General features: G+C 37.0%; 1 protein-coding gene across 2 annotated transcripts; it reads left to right on the top strand.

The window, feature by feature from the left end:
- Nucleotides 1-502: 502 nt before the first annotated feature.
- On the top strand, nucleotides 503-22,924 carry BTF3L4 (basic transcription factor 3 like 4). 2 transcript variants are annotated; one of them, XM_046663335.1, is made up of 6 exons: nucleotides 503-599; nucleotides 3,776-3,842; nucleotides 7,325-7,438; nucleotides 17,679-17,880; nucleotides 19,448-19,507; nucleotides 20,053-22,924. In XM_046663335.1, exons 2-6 carry the CDS (start codon nucleotides 3,789-3,791, stop codon nucleotides 20,097-20,099), a joined length of 477 nt encoding a protein of 158 aa, XP_046519291.1. In that variant the 5' UTR covers nucleotides 503-599; nucleotides 3,776-3,788; the 3' UTR covers nucleotides 20,100-22,924. The 2 variants fall into 2 exon arrangements, with proteins under 2 accessions (XP_046519291.1, XP_046519292.1); XM_046663336.1 differs by lacking the exon at nucleotides 3,776-3,842 and having other exon boundaries at nucleotides 504-599.
- Nucleotides 22,925-24,506: the final 1,582 nt, after the last annotated feature.

Below are 24,506 nucleotides of genomic sequence, written 5' to 3'. Positions count from 1 at the left end.
GGGATCTCTTATTGCAAAACTGACCTAACTCTTCAAGGAACTAGGACATAAGTCACTGAAGGCATTTAAAGTGTAAACCTTTCTGGCTAAATCTATTTGTTTTTAAACTTTGTGGGTTGAGTATTTCTCCTCAGTTTTTCCTCTCTGATGCATAATAAACAGATCAAATTTCCCGTCTCTTCTCCTGTGTGAAGACTAGAGTCCACACTAGTTGAGTCCGACAGTGCGTACTTAAGGCTTAGTGAAAGACATCCAACAAAATACACACCCAAACAAAAATACACACCTCGCTTTGATTAGGCTCCCTATAAATTGTAGGACCAGACACAATGAAACGTTCAGGAGACTGCAAGCTCCAGAATGCAGCGTGGCCACTTGCACCTGCCGCCTTTCTACTGGGAGGCACAGAGCAGGCTGGGATTTGTAGTTCGTATCTGCGTTCCCCGGATAGGCTGCCCTGGCGAGAGAGAGGCGGGGCCGGCTGTGTCACGTGGGCCCCGCTCCCGCCGCCGCGGCAGCCGTCGTCTTTCTCTGTCTCGACTGAGGCAGCCATCTTGCTCTTGCCGCGTGCTGGTGTTGGAGGACCCTCCCTGCTTCAGGTGAGACCCCCGGCGGTCCCGCCACTCCACGGCCATAGGCCGCTGCGCACGGTCTCCCCCCGCCCTCTTCTTCCGACACCCGCCAACCGCTTGGGCTGCCACTTCCGCCGTGGCGCGCCGAGTGGGGGCGGAGGCGGCTGGCTTGGCCTGTCGGTTACCGGCGGCGCAGCTGGGGGTCGGCACCTGAGGGAAGGTCCCAGCACCACCGCCCCCTGTGCAGGCGAGCGAGTCCGCGGTGTTGCCGCCCAGATCCAGTCCTAGGAGGCGGGTGGTCCTCTGCCTCTGTCCTGTTACTCCTCATTTTTCACAGCAGCAGTGCTGTGAGCTTTGCGCTTTCTACAGCCGATCTGTGGTCATCTCATTTGATCCTCCCACTCTACAGATAGGGAAACTGAGGTTAGCAGCCCCGTCGGCCCCCAAGCGCTTGGGACCGAATTCCAGTGCAGCGCTCTTCACCTCGTAATGGCAGTATTTGTTTACAAGTCTGCCTCTCTCTCTGAGAGATTCGTTGCCTTGCCCTTCTTTATAGCCCCACCACACTGCCTGATGCGTAGTAGGCTGTCAGGAAATTGAGGATTGTCCGCCAGGCACGGTGTTGCACAGCGAGTGAATGGCGGTTTCAACTTCCGTTCCCACGTTCTTTCACTATATGTACCATAGCTGTCCCCTCCGGAGTGGTAACAATAGTTACCAGTTATTTAGTATCTACTGTGAGCCATACCCTGTGCTTGATAATTTACCCGTTAACCCTTACTTTTCTAATACAGAAGGAACACAATTTCAGAGAAAGTATCTTTCCGAAGCCCTAAGTGGTAGAACCTTGAACCTTCTGATTCCAAAGCCTGTGCCTCTCTTAGAGAAACCCCACATAGTAAAAACTCGGGGACTAAAGGTTGAGATTATTTCATCTCTGTGTAAATATGATATATATGAAAGTGCTTACCATAATGCTTAGAGCGTAGGCACTCAATAAATATTGATGATAACATTATTAACACCCTTTCTTGAGTCCTCGAGGAAATGGCTAAAAGATCCTAGGATCCCTAAGGAAGAACTCACTAATCATACGGCTTTACGAAGTATTTCTCCCTTTTAGGCCTAAGAAGTGACTTCTCCCTTATGGGCCTTCATTTCCAAATCTGTTAAATTGGGAGGGAGGTGAACTGTTTTATTTATTTATAACTTACACCCTGCTGCTCCTTGCAGGTATTTGAGATGGCCTCACATACGAGATAAGAATAATGGGTACAATAAAGTAAAGGTTGATTGAGGAATAGGGAATTAAACCAGGTGATCTTTTGAGTTCTAGTCCACATTCTGAGCTTGACATCTTGTCTCACATAGACTAAGTCCAATCCTGTTTCCTACTTCAATTCCACACACCCTCACTGTTAGTAGACAAAGGAACACCCTTCTTCCTCTACCGGCTTGAGCTTCCAACCTCCCTAAGATGCTTTTTCTCTGAGATACTCTTTGGGAACAAGGTTTCTGTTTGTCCTGAATATCTGGAATGGAATATGTTCTTTCATCTACACATTAATATAAAGAGTTAATTTTGTTCTTTGTCTCAAACAAGTCAGGACTCTTTATCTTTACTTCTGAATCTTCTCATCCATCTCTTCTCTTGTGGTGGTTACTTCAAAAATGCAGAAGAGTCCCAAAAGGTTTACCCTGTGTCTAGTTCTAATATTTTCACTTAGCTCCTTTTTTGTAAAAAATTCCTTAGGCTCTTTGTTAATTCACTGCACCTTCATGTTCACATTCCTTTGAGAAAAGTGAATAGTGGTCCTTTTCTGTGGGATATTGAATATAGAGATTGGGATTTGCATCAACAAATTTGTCTATGGCGAGTTGAGATTGGCACGCACCCGAGCCTTCTGGTTTTGTACTCTAATCACACTTCCTCCTATAAAAGAGTGTTTTTAGCTGCTTAAGCATGGTGATACAGTGCTGAGCAAAGATTGAGGAATCAAATTCTAAATGTTATTTGGAAAAAAGCAGAGATATATACAGTGCCTTAGAGATATATACAGGCACTTAGAGTGCCTAAGTACAGTGTCAGAATACATAGTGGTTAATACTTATATAATATTTCATTCCCTTTCATATCTCAAATGAAGAAAACAGTATCTTTTTTCATCTGAGTGATGATTATAAAGAGGTTAGAGAATTGGCCAAAAAGTTCCCTCTGTTGCATCTCAGTAATGATATGTTGATCCACAGAACAAGTAAGACCAGACTTTTAACAATGGCTTTTATTTGTTTATGTGGTGTGGAATGTTATGACCCATTATAAACTTCAGAACATCTTTTCCTTAGTAGGAATATTACTGACCAGACTAAAATTCATGATTTTATAATGTTCTTAGACTTTTCAAAATCAAGATTGTCTTAAAAAGCTCCTCTCCTCCTCCTCCCCAAAACATGTAGTATTAATGTAGCAGAGATATGGTTTTCTCAAATTGTGCCGTGAGGCATTTTACCCTGTATGTGAGAATATCTTGACAAGTATGACATACTTTATCAATGCATGTATTGAATGAACTCTCTGGAAGGTGCTGCAGAAGCGCCGAATGTCTGAACATCTGGTTCTCTTTCCCTATTATTAACATACCATATGACCTTGAATAGAGGATGTGACTACCTCATATCTTGACAGGTGGACAGCCTATTGTTGAATTTCTTCTTTGTCCAGATTTTTTTTTTTTTTTGTCTTTCATTTATGGTTTGCAAGAAATACAGAATGTGATTTGGGAGAAAAAAGTCTGCTTGAAGGATGTGCTAATAATATTTGATAACAGCTCTCTGCTGTAAAAATCTTTGAGGGAAAAAACTGGCTTGCCTAGGAGATTTTATAATTGGTTAGGTTTCACTGAATGCCAAAGTACTGAATCATGCTTTTCAGGAGGGAAATTCAAATAGGTAACTTTGAATCCCATTCTATTTTCTGTTTGTATATTCAACTTCTTCATGGTATTATTAATTTTGGTTCTTTTAATGTCTGGTTTATGAAACTAGAACAAGTTATTAATATTTATTAAGAATATAGACAATATTAATATGATCGTAGTGGTGATGCATAATGCAAGCTCAGTGAACCAAAAGGTACTGTTGCATAAACAGTTATTTTATTTGGTAAAACAGTGACTTTAACAAATCTATTTTTCCCCCCCTAGATTTACCAACAGCATGAATCAAGAAAAGTTAGCCAAACTTCAGGCTCAGGTCCGGATAGGGGGCAAGGTGAGTGTGGCATAAGAAAAACTGATAGGAGAATGTATTATTACCAGATAGCATCATTATTATTTTGGATTTGTGGTTGTTGAAAATCTAAAATCCTTTCAATAATCAAGATCAAACCACATTCCAATTTGAAAATAACTTGTCTAGATGTAAAATAGGTAACTAGAAGACTTTTCTCTCAGATGGTGCAATGGAAATAGCCACCTTTGTTTGAATCCTCTTAACATCTTGCAGTTATGTGACATGAACAAGTTACCTAACCTTGTTAAGCTTCCATTTTTGCATCTTCAAAATAGAAATAATCCTACATAAGATGCTTCTAAAGATTAGAGTAATATTTATAAAACACCTAATGTGGTGCCTGGCACAGAGTAGATACTTAATGATAGCTATGATGGTGTTAGACTCACCTGTAAGGCTTCCCAGGTGTTGAGGTTACCTTCTCTTGACTGGATACACCTACTGCTACAGTTAGGTTTACAAGTAGTTTAACTGGAGGTTTAACTCAAGCTGTTTGTACATTGTTTTCATTGCTAGGTTTTCCTCTCAAATTCCTACCTATTCTTCTATGTTAGTGAATATGAACCTAAGCTTTCTTATTCCATGTACGTTGAAAACTATGGAAGAGCTAGTTCTGAGCGCCAGAATTTTTGGTTCCCTTCAGCTCTGGCCTTAGGCTCAAGGAGAATATTCTGTCCTCATCTCTGCCCAATACAGTCTTCGCAAAAGAAAAAGCAAGAACAGTACTTACCTCAGACATGGGGAGGGGGTAGGTAAGACACTATGTAGCAGCCCCACTGTGTCGTTTACTTTGAGGATAACCACAGCTCCTGGGGATGGGGACAGGAGAGGAAGAAGAGGAGAAGTGATTAGTACTTTCTCCTTTCAAAGTGATTCAATTATATGACTCTGGAGTCATATTAACACATTCATGTAACCAAAATAGTCACATTGTAGCATCAAGTGTAATGTAATGTACCAATGCAAAAACTAGGGATAGTGAAGAACCATAGGATATACCTGGAGGAGCTTGATGCAGCACAGCACTATTAAATGTTTTAAACCAGGTCATTGACACATTCATTCATGTAACTAGTTTATTGAGCACCTACTGTGTGTCAAGCACATAGGAGATAAACAAGTCAAGGTTTCTTGCTCTCGACACAGCTCAGCTTGGAAGAGACATGCTTGCAATTACACTACAGAACAGTAAATGTTAAAATGAGGTACAAGGTGCTCTTGCCTAGGAGAGACAAGGAAGTCATCACTGAGTTGTGATTTGAAGAATAAACAAGAATTTATCACTAAATAGTGAGGGCAGACAAGTGAGAGGTTGAGTGGGTAGGGTGAAAAGGAATTTTATTCTCACACATGCAGAGGCACAGAGGATGCTGAGATAATACGATGCTTAATGGAATGGCTTTCTTCCATTTGGTATAGCTAGAGTTTAGAGTATATAATGGATAAAGAATGGTAGGAATTGAAACAACCAGGTAATTTGGGGCTAGATCATAGTCTTGTATGCCATACTAAGGAGCTTAGGATTTTATCCTATAGGCAGGGAGCAACTTTTAAAGGATTTTAAGACAGAAATAACAGTCATTTTTGAAAGGTAACTTCTGGCAATGTGGAAAATGGAATGAAATAGAAGTTTAGCAGAGAGGAGAACAATCAAGAGGGGTTGGAATTGACATGACTTAATGACTGATGGAATATGGGGGATGAAGGGGAGAAAAGAGTATAAGATGACCCCCAAATTTCTGGTTTTAGAGACTGGGTGTATGGTGGTACTACTAGCAACAACACTTAGGAAATATAGGAAGAATAATTTGGTGGACTGATAAGCTTTTAGACGTGTTGAATTTGAGGTGCCTGAGGATCATTTGCATTGAGGTATCCAGCAAGCAATTGAGCTATCCCTGAGTGAGGAAAACTTTACAAAGAAATGACCATCTATGTAAATAGTCCATCCTTCAGCAACTGGATTTCATCACAATCTCTACTGCAACTCAAAGAGCTCTCTTCCACTCCCACCAGAGTTGCTGAGACTGAAGCCACTGCCTACCTTCTATAATGTTGATTCCCTGAGTACTACTGCAGGAGCTACCCAGAGTTTGAAATCTCCAGTTATTTCCCCTTACTCCTGCGAGGTCTCAGCAAGATTTAGCTCTCAAGACTTGCGCTGCTTTTGGTAGTGTTTCACCTCTCCTTTAAGTTACATTTTTGTAAATTGGCCCGGGAATTTAATCCATTATTTTAAATAGTTTTTCAGTGGAAAAATATCTTTAGAGTTTCAAAGTATCCATTTAGAAATGAGCTTTTTCCTTTCTCAGTAAATAGTATAATTTTCAACCTCTTTTCTCAGGCCAAAATCCAAGCATCATTCTAGATCGCTTTTTCACTCATATCCCATATCCAGTCCATCCCCAAATCCTGTTGGTTCTTCTGATAGTCTGAGCTTTCATCATTTTCACTGCCACAACTCCCATCTCTCATCAGGACTGCGATAGTAGCTTTCTGATTGATCTCATTATAGTTCATTTTCCACAGCAACCTCAGTCATCTTTTAAAATCATAAATCAGATCAAGTCATTTCCATGCTTAAAACCTTCCAATGGCTTCCTATTGCAATTGGAATAACATCCAACTCCTGCCTGTGGCGTTCTAGGCTACATGATTTGGCCCTTGCCTGTCTTTCTGATTTCATTTTCCTCCTCCTTTCCTGATGTTCACTCTGCTCTAGTCATATTGGCCTGCTTTCTCATTTTAGAAACAATAGGTTCACTCTTGTTTCATTCTGCTTGGGTCTCTCTTTCCCTAGATCTTCCAATGGGTTTCAGGATATGTCACCTCTTCAGAGGGGCCTTCCCTGAATATACAAATAAAGTAATGCTTGACCCCACCCAATACTCTTATCACTGTGTTGTTGGGTTTTTTTTCTTAATACCCTTATCATGTTTGAAATTATCTAATTTGTTTATATATTTACTGCCTTTTCCCCTCCACTCTAAGTATTTGATCCACAAGTAAGAACTTGATCTTTTTCATTTTTCATCTGGGACTCTGGAACACTCACATAGTAGACATTTGATTTTTAATTATCTCATAATCTCCAAAGTTGCAGAATATCTTTAGACTTAACTTTATTGTCAGGGGCTATAAGAAAGCTTTCTTCATAATGCTTGAAAGTTGTTATAAAGCACACTAAATTGTCTTAAAGTTATAAATTATTTTTGTTAGAAAACTTTTAAAACATAACGTGTTGAAATGATAAAGGCTGGTTATTGGAAAGAATAAAAACTGGCTGTAACTGACCTTCAAAAAGCTAGGTTAGTCACAACTCTGAGCAGTCTTATTAATCATTACTGTTAAGTCAGCAATTTCTTATGTGGATTTTAGCTAGAGTATTGTGGATAGGAAGACATGTGATTGTAGTTGCCAGATGCAAGGCATGCTAACACTTCTGTTTGGTTTCTTTTCAGGGTACAGCTCGCAGAAAGAAGAAGGTGGTACATAGAACAGCTACAGCTGATGACAAAAAACTTCAGAGTTCTCTAAAGAAACTGGCTGTGAATAATATAGCTGGTATTGAAGAGGTATGATCACTTTGTAAATTGTTAAATTATGTGGACAAATAGCATATTCACAAATAATTATCCATACTTTTCAAGTGTAAAATATCAGTTTAAAAGAATCTGATATTGGCATTCAGATGTCTGAAGGACTATAGCTGTTGAATTTGCTCATTGTATAAAATTGAGTGATTGTCAAAAAAAATGATTTTAGTAGTGAAGGAATTCATCCTACTTTCAGACTCAAAGTATTTGCATATATGACAAAATTATGGAGCTGCTTTTGAGTTTTAATGTAAAATAAGATATTTTTCCTAAAAATAGAGAAATAAAGAAACCCCACAATTTCTTCAAATAAGGTGGACTTTTTTCCCCCGTAAGAGCACCTTTCTTCTCTACAAAGTCTCTAATTATTACCTTACCCAACAAGCTTTAGCAATAGCTTTACATGGATTGGATTTCTTATTAGACCTCTTGCAAAAATTATTGGTTAAAATTTTTTAATCATTTTATTATATTTTGATTATACTACTTTTCTCAAATGTGAAGCCAAAGAATGATATTATTTCAAAAGATAGTCAAGAAAAATTATAATAGCATCAACTGTTTGTGATCTGTTACCATCTAAGATCCGCTTCTAGCTGGTGATTCCATTTCCTTTTTTTTTTTTTTTTTTTTTGAGGGAAATTAGCCCTGAGCTAACTACTGCCAGTCCTCCTCTTTTTTGCTGAGGAAGCCCGTCCCTGAGCTAATTTCTGTGCGCATCTTCCTCTACTTTTTATAAGTGGGATGCCTACCACAGCATGGCATGCCAAGCAGCGCCATGTACTCACCCAGGATTTGAACCGGCGAACCCCAGGCCACCGAGAAGCAGAACGCGCGAACTTAACTGCTGTGCCACCAGGCTGGCCCCTCCATTTCTGCTAGTAACAAATGTTTAAATTTTCACTGCCGTGAGTTAGATTTAATTATATCATTATTATGTGTGGTACTGCCTCACAATTTCTAATAGATAATTAATGCTCATGTGCTGTAAACCATAGATCAGAAATAATGTGCAGGTGAGGATCACTAATAAAGAAATAGCAGAATACCAAAGAAAAGGCAGTGAAATGGCAAAGTGCCACATGTTTCTTCCCCCATGCAGATATGAGTGAATATTAATACATGATTCACATTGGCTTTGTACTTTCTTTTTTTTTCTCTTCCTTCTCCTCAAAGCACCTCCAGGACATAGTTCTATATTCTAGTTGTTAGGTCCTTCTGGCTGTGTTATGTGGGACACCACCTCAGCATGGCCTGATGAGCAGTGCCATGTCCGTGCCTGGGATCCAAACCTGTGAAACCCGGGGCTGCAGAGCGGAGTATGCAAACTTAACCACTTGGCCACAGGGCCAGCCCCTGTACTTTCAATATAGCAGTATATTGATAAAATAGTAGAAAATGTAAGCCACATGTATCTTTTTTATCTTCAGCTTGATGTGGCAATGCATTCTTACTCTGATAAAGATTAGAACTTCATTTGCAAGTATTGAAATTAAGCATTTTATATGCATTTTTTTCCCTGAGCTACTGAAAGCTTTCATATATTTTCATCGACCTAAAATAATTTTTAGAGATATTGTTCTCTTTATCTGGGGTATATTTCAGAAAAAACAAATCTAAGCCTCTCTTAAAAAATCCAAAGCTTGGTAAAAAAGTTAAGTTGCAGTAGTAGACATGAACTCTGATAATGTTAAACCTAATCTGCTTATAAGTGTTTAGGCAATCTTATCTCTTTGCCTACCTTTCTACTCTCTGACTCCCCCACCGCCCCACAGTACTATTGACATTTTGAACCAGATAATTCTTTATTGTGGCAACTGTCCTGTGCATTGTAGGATGTTTAGCAGCATCTCTGGCCTCTACACACTAGAGGCCAGTAGCACCCCCTTACCCAGTTATGACAACCAAAAATATCTCTAGACATTGTCACATATCCCCTGGAGGGCAAAATCACCCTTGGTTGAAAACACTTCTTGATAGAGAGGAAAAGATTGTATTTACACCTCCTTGAAGTATAGATTTAACTATGTGATATCTCCAAGGGGATGTTTTTCTAATTGTTGGGTTTTGTTCAGATTTGGAAGACTTTATGGTTCTTATAATTAATAAAACTTTTAGTGGTGAGGTAGCATTAATTTTATAAATGTTTTATAGTGAAATAAGAAACCAGTCAGCAGTCTTTGATCTCTTCAGAATACAGTCAAACTTGTTATGATGCTGTGCTGAGAGCATGGTATTTTTGTAGTTGAAATTGTGATGATAAAGTATTTGATGACAGTCAACACTTAGTGAACATCTGCTGTGTGCCCAGCATTTTGCCAAGGACTGGCTAGACAGTAGTACATAAGATATTATTCATAATCTCTGTCCTTTGCAGCTTATAGGGTAGTAGGGAAACTAATTAGACAACTAGACAAATAACTAAATATGTATTATGCCATTTCCATTTCACAATATCCCTTTGAGTTGGTTGTTGTTGGTTATAGATGAGAAAGCTGAGACTTAGAGAGTTAGGCACCTGCCCAAGACCACCTAGCTAGTAAGTGCTGGATTCTAGATTTGAACTAAGGTGTGTCAAAACCAGAGTTCATTCTATTCATTAATTTATCCTGTTTTGGTCTTTTCAGTTATACTTTCTTATATCCATTCTTGGCCTTTTCTCTCCTCCTGCCCCTCCTTCCTCTCCATCCCCCGAAACCCCTACCAAAGAAGGAGAAAGTACCTGCCTTATATCTTGTATTATTGAGCACCCACCATGCGGAATTCATTGTTTATGCCATTATAGATAAAAGAAATCCCCAACAGTATTTACAAGGTCGTTGTTTCTCCCTTTTCAGGTCTTAATACAGGTGTTATTTCCTCTCAGCAGCATTCCTGATAGCACATATACACATTTGTGCAAAGAAGGGTCAGGTGCCTTTCCTATGTACCTCCATAATGCTCTGTATTTACTTTTATTGTAGCATTTATTACATTGTATTGTGAATTCCTTTTTGTTGGTATTGCCAAGGCAATTCCAACTTTTTGAGGAATCATAGCTGTAAAATATTGCATAGAAAATTGTAGTACGTAATAGGCACGCACACACTCTCATTGTGCCCCCCACCCTGTGTGTGAGTGGGTGTGTGTGATATCTTTCGACTCTCATAGTCTAGTTGTACAGAGAAAATATGCATAAAGATAATTAAAATGCAAGGTAACAGCTGTAAAATTTCTGAATATTTGAACCTAAGATGGGGAGTTTTACTTTTTTCCTTCTTTCCCTCTTTCTAAAATTGATATTTTTGAGAACCAAGGTATTTGTACTGTATATAACACTTTTCAGATCTAAAATAATTTTGTATAGAAATATCCAGTAAACTATATATAGTCCGGCTTGCCTCAAGCATTATGTTTTGTATTACTATATTTAAGGTAGAGTTTTTTTCAACGTTTCTTTTTAAAGAATGATGACACACATGGTTTAAAAACAGCTTCTTAGAGGGAAAAAAGATATTACTGCATTAAATGTATACATGAAAACATATATACAGTTTTCAGAAACACTAGGATATGTAAAAACATATGTGTCTTAGAATAGAAGAAACAATTAAAATTTTGTTATTTTTAATTTTGTATGTTTTAAGCTTGTTTCAAAGTGCTGAATTCTGAGGAATATACTGTCTTTGCGTTTTTTGGCAGTTTAAGAAAAGCAGATGAAAACTTTTGAAAAGAGAAGCCATTGTTGCCATTGTTGTAAAACCAAAATAATATTACTTTGTTTTCTGTCCTTAGACCTTCAAAACATCAAACAAGTAGAAGGTACTCAGTTTGTGGGTAGAGAGCAGAGGAAGATCAGTGGTGGGTTTCAAAAACTCACTGAATGCCTTTTTGCCAAGTTTACTCTCTAGGCTGTCAGTATTGGTTATTTTTTTTCCCCTCCCAAAGCTTAATTTATGTCCTCTTCAGAAACTTTAAAAACTAAAGGACTATTTGGATTAAGACAAGCTTCTCTGGTCTTTGATGTATTCATTAGTTTGTTGTTGATTTCGTGTAATAAATTATTACCATATATAGATTTCTTTTATGTGTTACCAAAGACAGAGAAATCGAAAGCTGTCAAAAAGTCAAGGGCAAGGGAGTGTCAGAGACTGTTTTATACAGAAGCCAAGTAAATAGCCAGGTTGTAGGAACGAATTCATAGGCAAAGTCCCAGAATGTAATCCAGAACTAAATTTCTGAAAATGTTTTATGTTCTCTGACATTTGAAGATACTTGGTTGGGCTTCTTATTTGGTAATCTAGTTGAATATAGTGACCGTGCTGTCACCTTTCTTCCCTTGATAACATGAATCTATCAACAATAAGATCTATTCCATTTCTCAAAGATAATTGATTTTATCAGATTTATTTGGTAAGAAATGTCACCAGAAATCTGAATCTCTTTTCAGATGGCCTACCTGCTTCAGTCTTACTATTATAGTCAAAGGATAGCTTTTATCTTAACTAGGGTATAATTCTGCCTCCATAAAAACTTCCCAATCTTTCCAGGCATAATCAATCAACCCTTTCTCTGTACTTCCACTGCCCTTAGCTTAAGTCGCTATAATACATTTATCATTACAACTTCATATTGTGGGGTATAATGGTTACTTATTAACCAAGTAATCTGTTTTCAGTAGATTATAAGAGTCTAACAAGGTATTGACTCCCATGATAAGTTTGTTTTGGGCCATTAAGTTTAAGAGATACTGATTGTTCTGTAAGAAGTTAGTCATAGGAAGCTAGAGCTCAGGAGAAAGCTTAGGGCTGAGAATGTAAATTTTGTAATTGTACACACAAGTTTTACTGTTTGTATTTTTCTCTTCCTGGTTCTTATTTTTCCGGAACCACTTGTACAGAAGGAAGACCAAAAGTTGTTGATTGACCCTTGTCACAGTTCTTCCTCCTCCAGCTAGAACCTTGGGTGCTGATGGGTGGACAGCTCAGTACAGGAGGGTGAAAGGGAAGCACCCATTCACCTTATCATTCCACTGCAGCCTTACTTTATCTTTTAAGATTCTGCTGTTCTGGCTTTTTGTTTTGTGTTTTACTGTTGTTTTATTGTAGTAATATATATATAACGTAGAATTTGCCATTTTAACCATTTTTAAGTGTACTATTCAGTGGCATTAATTATATTCACAATGTTGTACAACCATCACCATTAACTATTTCCAAAATTTTTCATCATCCCAAATGGAAACTCTATACCCATTAAGCAATAACTCCCTGTTCCCCTCTCACCCAGCCCCTCATAACCTCTAACCTACTTTCTGTGTCTGTGGATTTGCTTGTTGTAAATATTTCATGTAAGTGGAATCTTTCAATATTCGTCCTTTCATGTCTGGCTTACTTCACTTAGCATAATGTTTTCAAGGTTCATCTATGTTTTAGCATGTATCAGAAGTTCACTCCTTTGATAGCTGACTAATATTCCATTGTATGGATAATGCCACATTTTATCCATTCATCTGTTCATGAACATCTTTTGTTTAAAACAACCTTTTTCCCCCCTCAATATAAAAATATATTGTTACTGTGGAAAATTAGGGATATACAGAAAATATGAAGAAGCTATTAACATTCAATCATAGTCCCACTACCAGAAATAACTACTGTTAGTCTTATATTTCTTTCCCATCTTTCTATACATATATTTTTGACACATCTGAGACTAGCTAGATGTACAATTTGGAACCCTTTTTTTCCCAAATAGCATTATATTATAAAAATTGTTTCATATCATTAAAAAACTCTTCTTAATTATCAGTGTACATGTCTACATATGTTCTAATATATGGATATCCCATAATTTAACATTTTTTAGTTTATTTACATTATAATGCTTTGATCATAAAAGAATCACATGTTGGACTTTTATATACATAAATATTTATCTTCATCTCTGATTTCCTTCAGATAGATTCTTGGAAATGAAGTTACTGGCTGAAGGAGCATGAGCATTTTTAGAATTCTTCATCCATATTGCCAAATAGCTTTTCAGAAAGTATATGCCATTTTACATTATCCATCTCATCAGACTTACCACCAGAGCATAAGAGAAAATGATCTCAGCATATCATATAGTCTAATGACAGCTGTTAGCTTTAGCTCAGATCAACAATAATAGGTTGTGCTTCATATTAGCCTTTAGAAATAAGCAGATGTTGAGCTATGAAGGATTGAATGTCAATGATACTGACTTAGGGGGTGTGTGCAAAGCCTGTAATCCTCAAAATCTGACAACACAGCCTCCAAAACCCTGGATGTGCCTTATTCTTAAAATGTCTTTTATTTCACCCCATTAGGATAGAGAAGGAAGGTAATGAAAAATGAGTTTCCTGATAAACATTTAAGTGCCACTACATGCAGGAAGAAGTGGCAGTAAAACTTGATTTTAAGACAACTGTCAGTTCTCAGAACTACAGCTAGCTGGCCTATTGGGGACTTGCATACAAAAAAAAGTCACATAGCAGAAGAATTGAAACCTCTCTGAACTGAGAGGGCAGTTATCCACAAGAGCTATGGAGTCAAGTATAATTTTGTGAGCCTCCTATATCCGTAAAAACTTACTGCTGTGTAGGAATAAAGTGAGCATAAAATTTACAATTAATATATATGCCCTACTCAGAGGCCATTGAAGGCAGGGGTTAAGGTTTTGATAGCATCATAAGGGGGCCACCCAGCAGTTGCCAGGAATAACTTAAAATGGCCTTGAATTCTGTAGGGCAGTTGGGCAGATTCTGGAAGTTCAGAACAATAGGAAAAGTTAGGCCAAAGATACAGCCCAGGAGGTTCTGGGCACCTTCACTGGGGGCACTACTGGTACTATTTCTAAACCTTGAGATGACCCCTCATCTAGCATTTGGAGAATTGAGGTCTAACAGCATCTATGATTTTAGAATAAGGTGTGTAGGAAGTGTCCGCTCATTCAGCAGATTTGAGTGACTGTTATATGTTGGACACTTGGGAGCATACTATGTCTAGTAAGGCATGGTCTCTCATCTCAAGGAGTTCACCGTCTACTAAGGTCAGAGACTTACAAACACAATTATACTATGAGACAATTCTGTTTAATTGCAATACCCGTGAAGTGCAGGGGGTGCATAAACCACCTTAAGTTTTCACAGAGAAAGAAGCATCTGACCGAAGTCTTAGATGCATGGGAATTTTCAAGGTGGAGAAGCAGGAAAAGGTTCGTTTAAAAAGTGAAAACAGCGTATGTAAATGCACTGGGCATGAGAGGACAAAATATTTTCTGATAACTACAAGACATGTCAGTATTGTCAGAGCAAAAAATAAGAGCAGTGGCATCTGGCATTTTGGACTGGGGTCTCAAAAATGCCTTGTCCTCCATAGCTCAAGTAGCGTTCTTTACCTTCAGCTACCTGTTAAGTAGAAAAAACATTTTGACATAAAGAGGATGTTTGATTGAGTGAAAAAGGGACCTGAGGGCTGGTATAGTAGTTAGTTTAATAGTCTTTGTTTACTTGTCTGCTCCTTGTTCTTATACTGTATCTAGATGGCATGACTTATTTAAACCAAACAGCAGTAAAATCACGTCTCCATATGAAATGCATACAATTTGCTTTATGAATTTAACAAGTTCCTTATCCCTTCTTTTGCCTCTAAAAGAGTGATGGAGGTGTCTGACTGATCTTGTTGAGCCCAACAATTCATCCTTTGATAGTTTCTAATTGCTGTGTCTAGGAGCCTTATATAACTGTCATTTGCTCAGTAGGGAGAAAGGAATGTTAAAAAGAAATAAAATATTCTGGCTTTTGTAACTTCTCTCTAGAGAAGTTATTCTTCTCTAGAGAATAGAGAATAAGATACTCTCTATTCTAAGAATAAAATACTCTCTATTCTAAAATTAGCTCTCCACCCATTTCTGGACCTTTTTCTATTCATGAAGCTGCATCTTTTATACAACCCCATTTAAAACAACCATTAATAAATTTATTTCTGTTTCACAGTTTGAGATGGAATTCATCTTGCTTTTCACACTAGACTCAAACAACATATTTCAAACTACAAAGACCTGCATCAGGATGTAAAATATGACTTTTAACATTTAGTCTTTGGAAAAGAAGCTTGAACAGAAGGAAAATTCATGAATTTGTTTATTCTTTTTGGCCCCATGTTAGCCTCTTATTTATTTTATTATTATCTATATATCTGCTGTTTTTCTTTTGCATTCTGCATTTAGCTTATGTTCTGAGATAATTCTTTGGCGAGCTTTCATGGGGCCGTGGGGAATTGAATTTTTATAGGCAAACAAATGTTTTAAGAATGAGAATGACATCGTAGGAAGGAAAATAAACCAGAAAGTTTAGAAATGCAGATTCAAGTTCTGGGTTTACATGTAACTAGCTGTTTGTCCTTGGAAATGTTGCTTAACCAAGAGCTCTTGTCTTTAGTGTTTATTTCTTCAACAAGAGATTTGAACTAGAAGATCTCTAAGCTCAACAAATATATGGGCTGACTTTTTTGGAACAATACTGATTTCAAATCTCTTGTGACTTTAGTGTCTGCAATTTCAATATTTGAGACTCTTCTCATGCCTGGAAATATTGTAGAAATCCTTTACTAAATTATGTGATTTGGAAAATATAGCTCTACCATTTTTTTATTTTTTTCCCCATACTAAAATTATGTGATTCTAGGATAGATCCAGAGCAGCATCTCATTTCGTATTCACTATGCCACTTCCTTCTCAAGCCATTCCTCTCCCAGATTTTCAGCTACTTTAACATTAAACTTTTCTACCTAAACTATAATTACCTTCAGAACTACGTAATCTATCTTTTTCTAAAGTTAATATAAATTATTTTTAACTCATGATATTTATTCAGAACAGCTTGATTGAATGCTTACTGTATGTAACATACATAATAGAACCTTAAGTACAATACTGAGAGGGGGAAGGGTATAGAATTGAAATAGTGATTTTTGTCAGAGAAAATTTGGGAAATTGTGGGGTTTAGTTACAATTTTCCAGGGAATTTGCCTTTATTTTCTCTGTGTTCCAGGTCTTGCCTGAAATTTAGAAGCCCCTTTCTTCCCCTTCCTTTCTGGTGCTGTCTGTCAGTGGTGGTGATCACCTCTGAGGAAGAAAAGCCCACTTCCACTGACCATGGAGAACACTCAGCATCTCTGCTTGATTGTGACAAGGGCAGTTTTTGGATGGATCATGAAATGCTTCTAAAGTAGCCAAGAGTTAACTCTCCTAACCTTTTTATATAATAAGCATGTTACCACCAAGGTAACTTCCCAGTGTAATCAATTACATAGTGGAATCACATTATTGACACATTTAACTTATGCAAATTCAACTCTACTAAAACACAGAAAGAAAGTGCACAAGAGAAAAAAATAAACGTTTTAAATAGCACATGTTCAGCTTTCCTTTTCAGTAAGTCCCAGGCAGTGGATGAAATCAAATCTGAAACAGTTGATTCATAGTGGTGAAAGCTATAGAAAGAATATGAGGATGGTTGTAAAGTTTTCCAAGTAATTGATAAAGCATGTTCAGGTGACCAGGCAAGTGGGTGGGAGAGCTTCTTTGACATTTACAAGGATTATTGCAGATTGTTGAAAAGGTACACTTAAGAATTAGAGGAACTGACAAAATCTTCTACAAAGAATGACATGATGAGAATAAGTTGAAATTTTTATAAATTTACTAAGTCTTCAAAGGAGCGAACCACCTGATTGATTAAATTTCTGAGTGTTCTTTATGGATTTTCAGTGGTTATTTTTACCATACGCTGTTACCCACTTACAACCTGTCCCCTAAGTAAGATGCTAATCCACCAAATAGTATCTGTACTGATTTAGTTTGATAGTGTAAATTGAGTAAGATAACGGGTAATTTCATTAAGAAGCCAATTCTTGGCTGATGATTTCATTTTTTAAAAAATGTGGGCATGAACTTCTTTCTCATAGTAGAAATCTTTGAATTTAAAATCTAGATTCTATAATAAAATGACTATTTCTTGACCATCCTAGTAATTTGTGCCATCTATGTCATTTTACTTTGTTGCCAAAGTCTTTTTCCACCCATATCCACTGCTTAGATAATTACTACCTTGGGATTGCATAACTACCAAGTAAAAAAACATAACTGGTTAAATTATTCTTTAAACAGTGTTTTAGTTGTACCAAATGTGTGAAGTTTTTCTTCCGTGATCATACAGGTGAACATGATTAAAGATGATGGGACAGTTATTCATTTCAACAATCCCAAAGTCCAGGCTTCCCTTTCTGCTAACACCTTTGCAATTACTGGTCATGCAGAAGCCAAACCAATCACAGAAATGCTTCCTGGAATATTAAGTCAGCTTGGTGCTGACAGCTTAACAAGTCTTAGGAAATTAGCTGAACAGTTCCCTCGGCAAGGTAGGTATTTTAATTTACTATCTCTTTCCCTCCCCACCTTAATTAAAGAACCCAGTGATTTAAAAGGTGTCCCATTTTATACTGGAAGGATTTGCCTATATGTAAATTGTACTTTTTATAGTATTACTTGTATGCTTCATAAATTTTTGAGTTTGTATCTCTAATAATTATGCAGTGTGGCATATAGAATATTCAAAATGTTTTGGTAGTAATATAGACTTGAGAGGTAATTACTTAAAAGGAAAGTATCAGGATCTGCAGGCCACATTTAATAAACAGTTAATTTGATATTCACTTCTTGTTGTCAGTAATGACAACAAGAGGATAGTGTTATCACAGAACTGTATTTCTGTTTAATGTTGATTGTACAGTAGATGCAGAAACCATAAGTTCTAATTTCCAAAATAGTTCTGGTTTCAAATGTGTCTTGTTACCCCTAAAAATCGAAGAGGCTATTATTTCAGTGCTCATACTACATAGCTAGATATTTTCTTATACCAAAAGAGATGGAAAAAATCTTGAATATTGATTTTTGATTTGGAAAATAAATTAACTATAATGTCTTTTTATTCAGACTCATCTGAATTATTCCATTTTGCATATAAATTTTACTACCCATTGAACTTGCCAGCTGCAGCACGAAACATTGGCTGCTGAACTGTAATCTAGGCTCCATGTCATAGTGGAGGGAGACTCTCATAGCTGGGCTGCAGAACTTGCTGTGATGATCATTGTTGACCTTGGACATATCATTTCATCACCTGGAGCCTCGGCTGCCCCGTCTGTGAAACAGGGACAATATAGATAAACTGGCACAGGTGCAAAATTACAAGGAAATTCAGTGCAGTATGGTTTCAAAAGCAAAATATTGGAAGCAACCGAAATGCCCACCTGCCGTGTACTAGTTAAACAAATTATGGTGCATCCATACAATGGAACACTATGGATGGACAAAAAGAAAGAGGAAGCTCATTGTGTACAGATGTGGAAATACCTCTAAGTTTTGTTTTAAGAGAAAAAAGTAGGGACATAGTAGTGTGCATGGGATGTTAGCATTTGTCTAAAAAGAGGGGAAATATGTATTCGTATTTACTTGATTATGCATTAAATTGTCTGGAAAGTTAAACAAGAACTAATAGCATAGGTTACCTACTGTGGGGAAGGAAATGGGTGGATAGAGGACAGATGTGAAAGTAGATTTTTCACTGCATATGTTTTATACTTATGATTTTTAAACTAGAAGACTATATTACTTATATAAAAATTAAATAAATTTAAAAGTAAATGATAATATTACCTGCCAAAACTACATCACAGGACCAAGTAAGAAGATCAAATAAAAATTGTGAAAGCCAAAAAAAATTGCCAGCTATATTTAGTGTGTATCTAGTGAAGTTAAAGTTTTATTGATTTTAGTATTAAGTAAAAAATATGGCATTAGGTTAAACAATATTTAGCTTTTTCTGAACAACTATATAAGATTTAAATAGGAAAAAAGATAAACATTATAAGTGTTCTGTAAAGGTCTTTGTTCTCCATGACTAATTTTAAAATAAACTTTTTGTAGTGTTGGATAGCAAAGCACCAAAACCAGAAGACATTGATGAGGAAGATGATGACGTTCCAGGTAAGTGACGTTTCTTTAGTTTTAAAATTTTAGCATCCTGTTTATCTAAGTTAATTCATTGCGTAATAACTTTCAGTTTTTTGTTGATGGTAAGCTCATGAATTTAAATTGATTCACAACAGTGTGGACAGTGGATACGATCTAATGAAAAAGAATAAAAGTCTTCCCATTTAGAACTCAGAATTGGAAATTATCACACAAAGCTCTGCTGCCTGCATTTATTAAATTGGAATCACTGTGATCATAAATTTGCATAGTTATTGTTATAACATTTCTCTGGGAATTATGATTGATATATGAAAATGTCGTCCACCTTAATAGTTTGCTTAGACAAAAAAGAACAACATTTCCTTAGGATTACTGTTTTAAGCAGATAAATGAAGCCTATTAGTCAGATGCCACCAATTCATTTCTGCCTCTTGTCCTATGTATTTTCAGGCTAATTCCTATAGCAACATTTTTTTTCATTGGGATTAGAAGTTAGGAGTTTCATTTACCTCTTTTCTTTTTTTTGTATCTTTAACTCATTTACTTTTTTTTTCCAGATCTCGTAGAAAATTTTGATGAGGCATCAAAGAATGAAGCTAACTAAAATCTTTTCTTGGTTTTTGGAAGCTGGCATGGACTAGATTTAACAAATCAGCTATGTGGTTCCAAAGTTTTACAGACACAGAGAACATCAACTGTTACTAGTTCAGTAATATAAATATTTTGTATATTGATAATGCTGTTTGTTCAGCATTTTTCGGTCATTTGATTTTGCATTTTGCACTTCCTCCCAGGATCTGTTCTTTTGGTCAAAATACGAAGTATTGGTGCAGTTTGAGGGTGTTTTGGTTTTTGATTCTTGGTTTTTTGTTGGGGTATTTTTGGTGTGTGTATGTGTATGTATGCGTGTGAGTATGTGTGTATACAGTGGAGAACAAATTGGAAAACATTCTATTTATCCTCCTCCTTCCCCCAGTAGAAATAAAACAAATCTTTACATTTGTTACTTTTTATTTTCTTCTAGTAATACACAGAATTAATGAAAATTCAGTATCTTGGATTTCAAATCTAAGGAGATTTCACGCTTGTAGGTTTGGTTTTAATTTACTTGGTTAACATTTTTCATAGATTTCTCTGGGTTTGAAATGTCTTGAGATACTTTGCCACCAGCTTCATGCTGGCATAATGGGTAGCATATCTTTGATGCGGTTGCCTTAGATTCACTTACCTAGTCAGACCCAGAAGAATTTCTTCTACTAGCTTTCTTCCTAAATGCCCTTTTTCCTCTCCTTTTGGTCTCCAGATGGCCTGGTCATCCTTTAGTAAGGCTCTTTCTCATCTTCCACCTAGCCTGAGGAGGGTGTTCTCCATATAGGGTTAAATGAGTGCCTAATCTCTCTTTTTGTAAGACTTTGTTCCCTCATCTTGAACAACAGCTCCATCTCCAACTTTTTATTTCCCCCTTGATTTTACAGTTGGGTAGATTTCAAACTGGAATAGCTAGCATGTGCTTGCTAAATAATTTTATGCTGGCCTTATCTTTTATCCTGTTCCAAAAGCAGGTGCAAAAATGTCTCTTTTTCAGCAAGGTTGAAATTGGGAATGTCCTTTTGAATGAGAAAAAAATAGGCCGTAGACTCATCCCCCAGCACAAATGGGCATTGTATGAAATGGTACTGGCGCCAGGAGGATTTCTTCAACCACTCTCCTACTCTTGGCCTTGAACCTACCTCTGGATTGGATCTTACTATTGTAGCTGCTCACAGCATCCTTCGTGCATGCTTAGAGTAATGCTTTGGGGGGAACACCGATAAAACACAGTATTTATTTTTTCACCTCCTTTCAGAGGACTTGGAGGTAAGTTGCATTCATTCATTCAAGTTTCCTTCTTGCTCTCTGATGATAAAAGCTTGCATTTTGCTATATCAACATTTGTTATAGCCAATATTTAAGGATAAGGTTTAGGAAATCTATCATTTTCTGGCCCAGCATCAAACTAACTATGGCTTAACCTTGCAGCATGTCAACTTTTGTTTCAAGCTAGATATCTTTATTTGATATCTAAAGTACAAGACCAACAACATATCAAGAGAGCTATAGACATGAAGGCAAAGGTCTTGTGTTTTTTTATCCAGAAACCTCATTTTATAAATTTGTTCATTTTTCCTCTTATGTTTTATATAATATATGGACCTAACTACAAAATGAAGTAACATAATAAAAACAACAACAGAGGATAATGTTTCCTCTTGTGCTTCACTTTTTGTTGTCTACAGAATTTCTTTTTGTATGTCCCCTCAACTCCCCACCCCCAAATGAATTTCAGGCCAGTCATTATTTGAAATAAGGTTTTATCTGCTGTTAGGTCAGTAGCTCTAAATGGCCTACATAATCCAGAATTCTCTTCCTCTGACTGTCCCCAGGGGGCACGTTGTAGGGCAGAGAGAATGAGGGGACTTGAAGTGGTTAGAGACATAAGAGATAGGTAGTATAGTGAATGGAAAAAGAGCACTTACGTGGAAGTCAGGAGGCTTGGGTCCTAATCCAGACTCTGGCATTAACTATGTGACCTTGGACGGGTCACCAACTGCTCTGAAATTCATCAGTCACATGAGATGTTTTAAATCTTAATGTTTCCCCCACTCCCGCAGTTCTGTGAATCTCATTTCTGAAAGTTCTCATGGAGGTGATTTTATCTTTTCAGAGATGTCTGTTTTTAGCAATACCCATAAAGCTTTTTTGCATGTATATACTTATTCCTCTTTTTCCTTTTTGATCACATTTTCACTACTCACCTAGAGGAGCTCTAGTCAATATTTCCTTTTATCCTGTGACAACAACTCTTAATGACTTGCCTCTCTTGTGTGCAATGAGCCAATATTCTTTTCTGTTTTATATTTTCATACCTTCCCCTTTCCTGGACAAAGCATATTAAGACCCTGACTCAACCCAAAGAAATGTTCCTGCCTTTAGAGTGAGTAGGTATAGGTAAGAGTATGGATGACACTTTTGTAAATTGTAGTGTTCTTGGCATAAATATGAATTATATAGTTTTTTTAAGATATGAAGTAGTTACTAAATATGTACTTTTTACTAAGGTTATGTATTGCCAAGATAACTGTAGAAGCATTTTCTGGGTAAATTCACCTTAAAATTTTGGGATAATTCAAGAAATGTCTGCAGAAAATTGATTCATGGTCTTAATTTTTGTGGTTAGTCTTTTCAGGTTTTTTTGTTGTTCTTTCAGTTTTTGTAAAGCTCCTCGTTTATCTGTTTTGGGGAAGCCCAAAGTAAATAGTTGGGACCTTATATTTGTTTTATCCTTTTTTTTACTATTAAGTAATGGTTTAAGAATATATCAAGCACCTTGATTTGTTGTTAAGTAACTATTGCTTACGGGATTCCATTAAATTAATTTTAATAAGCCTACCAGATTCTTGTGAAAACCTATATTGGGATGTGTTTGATTTATTTGTTTTAATTCAGTGTTTAACTCTAGTTAAGTATGCTATATATCCTTAAATAAGATATCATGATAAGACATAGTATGGGATAGTAGGAAATGCACAGGTTTTTAGATACAGATCAGTTCCATCACCTACCATGCTGTACCTTCCCAAGAGGGCTGCTGCAATGCACAACTCTAGGGGTCACCATTCATATTTGTTGTATTCTAGGGGGTGCCATTTTCATAGAATACAATGTGAACAGTGCCTCGGTAATAGAGCAATGAAGGCCTTGCTCTCTGAGCCTAGTTCCTCCTCTGTAAAATGGTGCCTGAGTCAAACAGGGTTTGTTAGAACCACGTAAATGATGAAGGTGAAAATGAAAAATGATTAAAGTGTGTTATCTCCTAAGCCACTGCAGAAAGGAGCTCATAGTTCTAGGCATAGCGAGGCTCTGTTCTACACTGCCGCCCTCCTGTTCAACCTGTATTGCTCTGCCACAGAGTTTGCCTGGATTATCATAGCCTCCTTATTGGTCTTACTTATGATTCACTCCTTCCAATCCATCCTCTACACAGGAGCCAAACTATCTAAATTTCATATCTGAGCATGTCATAGCCTTTCACGTATCTCCAACATACCATTTCTATTTCAAGCTTCCATTCCTTTGCACATATTTTTACTATAGAACAATATTAAGATTTTTTTATTTTCCTTATACTTTTCCCATCTAGATCATGAGTACCTTGATGGCAGATGGTGTGTCATACATCTTTTATCTCCAGCGTCTAGCATAGTGCCCAACATGTAGTCAACTCATGATCATAATAACTTAACACTAAATTGAGTACTTACTATGAATACACAGTTATTTCATTTAACTTTCAAACAGTCCAGTGGGGCAGATATTATAATCCTACTTTTAAAGAGTAACAAAAAATGGTTTAGGGAGGTTGCCAAAGGTCACACAGCTAATTGGGAAAAACACTATTCTAATCTAGATCTATCAAATTCCAGAGTCTAAACTCTAAACATCACCCCACACCATTCAAGGAATGTTTATTGAAATGAAAATTATATGTGTGTGGCTTTTAGACAGATACACTCATCAAATGTCAATATTAACCCGAAAGTCAAACCTATCTTAAGAATTAGTCAGGGGGCCAGCCAGGTGGCACAGCAGTTAAGTTCGCACATTCTGCTTTAGTGGCCCAGGGTTTGCCAGTTCAGTTCCCAGGTGCAGACATGGCACTGCTTGTCAAGCCATGCTGTGGCAGGTGTCCCACATATAAAGTAGAGGAAGATGGGCACAGATGTTAGCACAGATGTTAGGGCCAGTCTTCCTCAGCAAAAAGAGGAGGATTGGCAGCAGATGTTATAGCTCAGGGCTAAGCTTCCTCAAAAAAAAAAAAAAGAATTACTCAGGTTTGAGGGTTTTTTGAAGTAGGACTTGTAATTTTTGTATACATTCAGGAGTTGACTTTTATAAACTTAATAATTGGATATTTTGCATACCTGGGACAGGATCTTTGATGGCAGTATTTGGACAAAAATTTTAAGTTACA

This window comes from Equus quagga, chromosome 5 (genome assembly GCF_021613505.1).
Source record: "Equus quagga isolate Etosha38 chromosome 5, UCLA_HA_Equagga_1.0, whole genome shotgun sequence".
In the NCBI taxonomy this organism is placed as follows: Eukaryota; Metazoa; Chordata; class Mammalia; order Perissodactyla; family Equidae; genus Equus; species Equus quagga.
This window is presented reverse-complemented; position numbering and strand designations above follow the sequence as displayed.

Coding starts and splice junctions, on each gene's coding strand:
- BTF3L4 (XM_046663335.1), top strand. CDS start 3,789: ATGAATCAAGAAAAGTTAGCCAAACTTCAGGCTCAGGTCCGGATAGGG. Junction 3,843..7,324: donor AGGTCCGGATAGGGGGCAAG/GTGAGTGTGGCA, acceptor GTTTCTTTTCAG/GGTACAGCTCGCAGAAAGAA. Junction 19,508..20,052: donor GGAAGATGATGACGTTCCAG/GTAAGTGACGTT, acceptor TTTTTTTTCCAG/ATCTCGTAGAAAATTTTGAT.